This window comes from Nannospalax galili, unplaced genomic scaffold (assembly GCF_000622305.1).
Source record: "Nannospalax galili isolate Female #2095 unplaced genomic scaffold, S.galili_v1.0 scaffold307, whole genome shotgun sequence".
In the NCBI taxonomy this organism is placed as follows: Eukaryota; Metazoa; Chordata; class Mammalia; order Rodentia; family Spalacidae; genus Nannospalax; species Nannospalax galili.
The window spans coordinates 6,107,957-6,116,013 of record NW_008359625.1 but is presented as its reverse complement, the minus strand read 5'-3'; the positions used below and the strand labels follow the sequence as shown (position 1 = coordinate 6,116,013).

Below are 8,057 nucleotides of genomic sequence, written 5' to 3'. Positions count from 1 at the left end.
CCTGGTTTACATAGGGAGTTCCAGGATAGCTGGGGCTACAGGGAGACCCTGTCTCAAGAAAAAAAAAAAAAAAAAAAAAAAAAGATAAAAACAGAGATTCTTTGGGCTGAGGTTGTAACTTGGTATAGAATATTTGCCTAGCATGTGCAGATGTGCAAGGCCCTGGGTTTGATGTCTAGCACTGACAGAAAACAAAACAAAACATCCTGAAGTAGGGAAGTAAAAAGAATTAGATAATTAGATTAAAAAACCCAAAACCAGCCAGGCGTGGTGGCGCTCGCCTTTAATCCCAGTCTTGGGAGGCAGAGGCAGGCTGATTTCTGTGAGTTCGGGGCCAGCCTGGTCTACTTAGTGAGTTCCAGGTCAACTGGGGCTACAGAGAGACCCTGTCTCAAAAAAACCAAAACCTGGGCATGGTGGCACAAATCTGTAATACCCACACAGGAGGCTAAGGCAGGAGGATCTTTGTGAGTTTGAAGCCACCCTGAGCTACATTTGTTTCTGTCTAAAAACAAAAACCTGTAGATAAAAACAGTCCTTTTGATACACAAAGGAAACTCGTGACTTTAAATTCTTTATCTTGACATAGAGTCTCATGCTATAGCCAGGCCAGCCTCGAACTCACTACTTAGCCAAGTGGCTGAGATTCCATTGCATGTACAACCATACCCAGTCTTCATGACGTTAAATACAATCTCTAAACCAATCTCTACTCTCTAAAGTCTCTAGACTTTAATTCATCTCATGCTTAACATGATAGCCTCCATCTGTTACTGCCTAGAAGTTCATCAGGTTCATTTTCTCCACCAATCAAATAATTAAAAGGCAGCAAGAATCTGAGGTGCAGCGGGTAATAAACTTTAAGTATAGGAATACACACCCATACACATACTCATACAGAGAGACTCCACAAGTAGAGAGGGAATTTAGAAACTCAAATCCAAAGCCCCTAGGGCGGCCTGAGTCTTGTAAGTGTTCTTATTGATACAGGGACAGGTTCCTCTCCCCTAATTTTGGACTGGTCAACTTAAACAAAGAAGGGAGAGCTGATAGGTCCACAGCTCCAAGATGAAATATGTCCAGGACCAGCTTTGGATTTATCTAGACTAGTCTGAACCAGTCAGCTAGAAGGAGGCCTTGCCAGTGGTAGAAAAAGCCCACCAATTCTTTTTTTTTGCAGACTCCTCTGCCCCTTCCTCTGTTACTCAAATCCAATGACCTTACCCCCCTCTTTCTTTTCTTTTTTTGTCTTTTTGAGACAGGGTCTCCCTATAGCCCCAGCTGTCCTGGAACTCACTATGTAGACCAGGCTGGACTTGAACTCACAGAGATCCGCCTGCCTCTGCCTCCCGAGTGCTGGGATTAAATGTGTGTGCCACCACACTGGGCTACCAATTCTTTTTTTTTAATATTTTATTTATTATTTTTATTTTATGTGTATGAATGTACTGCCTGCATGCATGTAAGTACACCCGTATAATGCCTTGGGTACAAGGAGGTCAGAAGAAGGCACTAGATACCCCTGGGACTGGAGCTACGGATGGTTGTTAGCTGCCATGTGGGTGCTGGGAATCGAACCCAGGTCCTCTGTAAGAGCAGTCAGTGCTCTTAACCGCCGAGCCATCTCTCCAGCCCCAGCCCACCAAGGTCTTTATCGCAAATGAAAAAGCTGGAATTTTGTCATCTTTATTGCTTATCAGTGACCCTTTTCCTGTCTGTCTGCCTGTCATGGATCTGCCTAACTCCTAGTCCCTTATATCCAGTCTATAATGCATGAGATTCTATCCCCACTGCCCTCTCGGACTATAGTTGGAACTGTCCTGGGGAAAATGACCTACAAACAAGCCTCAAACTGTGCCTTAGAGAGTTGTTAAGGAGGGTAGTCACAGAGGAGAGAAGACAGGATCCTGCCTCTCTCTTCCTCACTGGGGTTTATTCTCTGACCCCCTCCCTCCTTTCTCCTGCAGTTGGAAAGGTCTTTCAAGTTCATGAGAGAGGCTGAGGACCAGCTGAAGGCTATACCCCAGTTCTGCTTCCCTGATGCCAAGGATTGGGCCCCTGTCCAGCAGTTCACCAGGTAAGAGCTGCCATCTCTCATCCCCATCCACAGTCTGAGGCAAGAATTACATGGGGAAGCAGGGCAGTCACAGGTAGCTCAGCCCATAACTCAGTCTTACCATAAAACATCCTGCTGGGTGCCAGCCTCGAGATTTCCTCTGTAGGGTTTTGAAGCTTCCCTGAGACCAAATGCACCTCTCTAAGTTGGAATTTATGAGGCTTTCTCACAGTCTGGAGGTCTGTGTCCTTCTGAAACCTCCTGAAGATAATCTCCCTAGTCTGGGGAGAGTTGAGGAAACAGCCCCATTGTCCACCCTTATCCACACAGGAATCTGGAAGCATTCCAACACCCTCTCTAGTTGGTGCTCAGATAGGAATCTGTTCACATTTCTGCTTTAAATCCTGGTGTCGGCTGCAGGTATTTGACCTGTCAGTAGGCTTTCTGTAAGGGGATACTGTGACCCATGAAACTGGCCCAAAGTCTTAAAGACAATGCAAGCCTCACGATAGCTGTGTGGGGACAGTTCAGTGAGAGAAACACACCAGGACCAGTTCTGAGAAAGGCCCAGACCTATTCTCTCCTCAGCTGTTCCATCCCTGAGTGACATCCTACATCAGCGATGCCACCTCACCCTCCTCCTTCCCCTCAATCACAGTAGTGAATGACATCTGTACTTCCACCCTAGGATGGCTGAGGTGATAGAATTATGGGATAGTTCAAGGTGGAAAAAGCTCATTTCCTCTCAGGACATTTTATCTCTGCCTTCCCAACATTTACTTGGGTGACCTGAGTCTCACAGACAGATGGGCAAGCAGGGAAGGGAGCTTTGGGCAGCCTCACCAGGGTGCCCTCCCCTTTGCTTACTGTAACCTCACTGCTCTAGTGGGGATGTGCCTTTGCATTTGCTGTGTTTTGTAATGAGTTCGTATTTTCCCAATCACAGTGAAACATTCTCATTTGTCTTAACTGGAGAAGACGGGAGCAGGAGGTTCGGTTACTGCCGGAGACTGCTGGTTAGTACTCTCTGCCTTTCAGTCAGCAGAGCTCCCTAGAGAACCAAGTCCCTTGGGTCTCAGACTTCACCCTATGCTGCAGGAGGAGCAAGTGGGGTGGCAGGTTAACCAGGGAATTAAGAACACAGAGAAAGCTGGGCAGAGTGACATACAAAAAGGTAATCCTGGTGCTAGAAAGGCTGAGACAGGAAGACCTTGAATTCAAGGCCAGCCTGGACTACATGGCAAGATCCTTACAGACAGATAGATAGAGAAAGGTTTGGGACTCAGTGTTTATTGGTAGGTAGGAGTAATGTCTCTGTTTCCATTGGTAAGAAAATACTTTATTGCTGTTTAGTTTTGTTTGATTGTTTTGTGTATATACGCACACACAGAAATCTGTGCCATGGCTCTTGTTTGTGTAGAGATCTTTTTGTTGTTGTTGTTCTTTTTGAGACAGGGTCTCCCTGTAGCCCAGCTGTCCTGGAACTCACTATGTAGACCAGGCTGGCCTTGAACTCAACTCACAGAGATCCGCCTGCCTCTCCCTCCCGAGTGCTGGGACTAAAGGTGTGCGCCGCCACGTCTGGCAATATAGAGATCTTTTTACCATGTGGATCCTGAGAATCAAATGGGTTATCAGGCTTGGTGGCAAACACCTTTACCTGCTGAACTATCTCACCAGCCCCAAAAATACATTATCATTTCCCTCCCCCGAAATTAATGACCTTTCTCACCTTAAGCCAATTTTCCTTTCTAATAAAACATTGATGGCCAGTGTGGTGGCATGGGCCTTTAATCCCAGCACTTGGGAGACAAAGGCAGATAGAGCTCTGTGAGTTCCAGGCTAGGCAGGACTACATAGTGGGACCCTGTCTCAAAACAAACAAAAAAGCCAACATTGCTAAACACACTTTGATTGCTTAGAGAGAGCATTTGGAATGATTGCCAAGGAGAGAGTGTTCCCTTTGGATTAATTACCTTTAAAAGTCAGAAACTTCGTTCAAGGAAATGATTTTGTTAAAGCATTCTAGAACTTGTTTTGAGGCTTATTCTTTTTGTTGCTGTAAATTTTTTATTGAATTTAAGCCAGGCATGGTGGTGCACACCTTTAATCCCAGCACTTGGGAGTTAGAGACAGTTGGATCTCTGTGAGATTGAGGCCAGCCTGGTCTATATAGTGAGTTCCAGGCCATCGGGGGCTGTAGGGAGACCCTACATGTGTGGTGCACGCCAGCTATGAATCTTTTTCTACTGAGTATGGATTTCCATCCCCAGCACTGAGATAGAGAGAGAGAAAGAGAGAGACTGGAGAGATGGCTCAGTCGTTAAGAACACTGTTCTTGCAGAAGACCCAGGTTCGAATCCCAGCACACACATGGCAGCGAACAACTGTCTATAACTCCACTTACAGGGTATCTGACAGCCTCTTCTGTCCTCCGAGGGCACTGCATGACACAGGTGCACTTACCTATATTCAGGCATAACACTCATACACATAAAATAAAAACAATAAATTTTAAAAAGAGGGGGGGGATATGAAAAATTAATGCATGGCTCATGTCAGGTGTTCATTGTTTATACAATTAATGAATAAAAAAACATGGCTAACAATTTTTAAAAACTAAGAATGATAACAGTTGTTATTCAGATTGCTTTAAAGTGTTAAGACTGATTTTCCCTTTCCCTTGAAGATTAGCTTAAAAGTAAATCTTCAGAACTCCGGAAACAACCTCAGTGGGGATTATGATTCTAATAAACATTTGGTCTCAGAATCGGTGGTAGAGGAACTACGATGAAGGAAGTGAACGAGCTAACCCTCCTTACTTTACACTCCTCTGGGCCATATTCTGCGCCTGTGCACACGGCAGCCTTGATCAGGGCCCTTCCAAAGGGTGAGAATAGGGCCAGCAAGATCGCCCAGCAGCCATCAAGCCTGGTGACCTGAGTTTGATCTCTGAAACCACATGGTAGAAGGATAGACACCTGCAAGTTGTCCTCTGACCTCTACATGAATGCCGTGGCACAGGCACACCCATACACACACACACACACACACACACCAGTCAGCCAGTGTAATAAATTTCAAAGTGCAAATATATTCATCATTTGAAATAAATAGCCTTCCAACTGTAACATGGGGTAATGGATTTGTGTTTGCCTTGCTGGGCTTCCCAAAGCTGCAGTGTTGAAGCATCTGGCACATGCTAGATGCCCAAAAGCAATGGGATTCTGTGCTTCCCTGAGGTTAACACTCATGGTGTCCTTGGTTTCTCTCCAAAAAGCCTGGAGGTAAAGGGAAGCGCCTTCCTGAAGTTTACTGCATTGTGAGCCGCCTGGGATGCTTCAGCCTCTTTTCAAAGGTGAGAACAGGCATGGAGAGAGGGGGAGGGAGGGCACAAGGACCCAGGGAACACCCCAGCTCCTGCTGCATTTCCTCTTACTCCTAGTTATTTTTCTTCCATTTCCTCTCTCTCTCTTCCCCACCCCCTTTCTCATCACTTATCATCACTGGTTCAGGGAAGAAGAGTTGATGAAGGATGAGTCCAGGAAATGAAGAAGATGCCCTTGGCAGCTCACTCCTGTAATCTCAGCACCGAGGAGGCTGAGGCACAAGGATTGCTAGTTATTTCCTGGCTAGCCTGGGTTACATAGAAAGACCCTATCAGGAAAGAGGGGAGTAAGCCAGGCATGGTGGCTCAAGCCTTTATTCCCAGTACTGGGGAAGCAGAGGCAGGCGGATCTCTGTGAGTTCAAGGTCAGCCTGGTCTATATAATGAGTTCCAGGCCAGTTGGATCTCTGTGAGTTCAAGGCCTGCCTGGTCTACATAATGAGTTCCAGGCCAGTTGGGGCTACAGGGAGACCCTGTCTCAAAAAGACCAAAAAAGAAAAGAAAGAGGCGGGTAAGGTCATTGGATTTGAGTAACAGAGGAAGGGGCAGAGAAGTCTGCAAAAATATTTCCTGCCTCCATGTCCAGGTTTTTATGGTGCTGGGGCTTGACCCCAGAGCCTTGTGCATGCTAGGCAAGCATACTGAGCTACATCCTCAGCCTTCTTTATTTTTATCGTTTTAAACATTGTCCTTTGCCCTATTAGTCTTGACTAGAAAAAACCACTGTGGTGTGTGTGTGTGTGTGTGTGCGCGCGCACTGAATGTGTGGCTAGTGTGCATGTATGCAAATTTATCATTTTAATAAGTCAAGCTTTTTATGTTTAGTTTGATGATTCTTTTTTCATTTGTTTCTTTGTTAATTGCTTTTTGTTTTTGTTATTGTTATTGTTGTTTAAGACAAATGTAGCCCAGGAAAATCCCTGGAAGCTTTGAGACAGCTAGCCTGGCATACACAGAGGTAAACAACAAGAGACCCTGTCTCAAACAAGATGGAAGGCAACAACTGACACCGGTCATCCTTTGTCCTCCACACACATGCCCACACTCATACAGTGATGCGCGCCTGCACGCACGCGCGCGCGCGCACACACACACACACACAGTTCAATGACATGATACACATTCACACATATGTAGCCATCACCACTGTCATCTCCAGTTGGCTTTCTTCTTGCAAAATAGAAACTGTGCCTATTAAACACTAACACTTAGTCCAGCAAAATGGCTCCATGGGTAAAGGCGCTTGCCACCATGTCTGATGACTTGAGTTTGATCCCTGGAACCCACATGATGGAAGGAGAAAGCTGACTCCTGCAAGTTGTCCTCTGACCTCCATGTGCCCACACACATACATAGCGCAAGTAAATAAATAAATAAATAAATACATACATACATACACACACACACACACACACACATATATATATATATATATAGAGAGAGAGAGAGAGAGAGAGACAGAGAGGATAGGTAACTTTTTGGTTTTTTGAGGGGGGTTTAATCCAGTAATTCTCCATTTCCCCTTCTCCTGGCTACTCTATGAATTTGATGGCTCTAGGAATTTCACAGAAGTAGACTCTCGTCCTTTTGTGGCTGACTGTAGTTAGCTTACTGTCCTCAAGATTCATTCTTGTTTTTAGTGTCCTTCCTTGTTAAAGCTGTATAATGTTCCACATGCTGTTTATCCATTATCTATTGATGGCGTTGGGTTGTTTCTACCTTTTGGCTATTGTGAAATTCACTGATAGGAACACAGGCGTACGAACAGGTATTTCTCTGTTCAAGACTCTGCTTCCATTCTGTGGGTGTATAGAATCACTGAATTCTGTGGTAATTCTGTATTTAATATTTTGAAACAGCCCTATACTCTATTTTTTTATTTACTTTTATTTTATGTGTATGAGTATATTGCCTGAATGTATCTAAAAGTGCACCCATGCCATGCAATGCCTGCAGAGGTCAGAAGAGGGCATCACATTCCCTGAAAGTGGAGGTATAGATGGTTGCTAACTGCTAGGTGGGTGCTTGGATTTGAACTCAGGTCTTCTGCAAGAGTAACCAGTGCTCTTAACCCCTAAGCCATCTTGCCAGCCCCTCACTTTCTCTTTTTTAAAGATTTAAAAGTTTTTATTTATTTGTATATATGTGTATCTGTGTGTATATATGTCATGCGTAGGGGTGGATGTCTATGGAGGTCAGAAGAGGGCATTGATCCCCTGGAGCTGGAATTATAGGCGATTGTAAGCCACCAGGTGAGGGTTGTGAACTGAACTCAGATCCTCTGAAGGAGCCACAAGTGCTCTTAACCACTGAGCCATCATCTCTCCAGCCCTTTTTGTTTGTTGTTTTGTTTTTGTTTGATCTGGGAAAATTTTTTTGGAATTTTTGGGGGTGTTTTGGGGTTTTGTTTTTTGTCATTGTTGTTTTATTTTTGAGTCATTGTCTCTCTGTAGCAGAACTCCATATAGAGATCAAGCTGGCTTTGAATTCATATTCACCTCCCTCTGCCTCCTGAGTGCTGGGATTACAACTGTGCACCACTATACTGAATGTATTCACTCTTTTGGGGGGGGGCTTTTTGAGACAGGGTCTCCCTGTAACCCCAGCTGGCGT

General features: G+C 44.9%; 1 protein-coding gene across 5 annotated transcripts in view; it reads left to right on the top strand.

The window, feature by feature from the left end:
- Positions 1-8,057, top strand: part of Dennd2a (DENN domain containing 2A) — a 139,245-nt gene that overhangs the window by 89,082 nt on the left and 42,106 nt on the right. For all 5 annotated transcript variants that reach the window (XM_029558861.1, XM_008823512.3, XM_008823511.3 and 2 more), the window contains 3 exons: positions 1,968-2,077; positions 3,003-3,072; positions 5,337-5,414. In XM_029558861.1, coding sequence (XP_029414721.1) covers positions 1,968-2,077; positions 3,003-3,072; positions 5,337-5,414 — 258 coding nt within the window. The remainder of the gene's footprint in view (positions 1-1,967; positions 2,078-3,002; positions 3,073-5,336; positions 5,415-8,057) is intronic.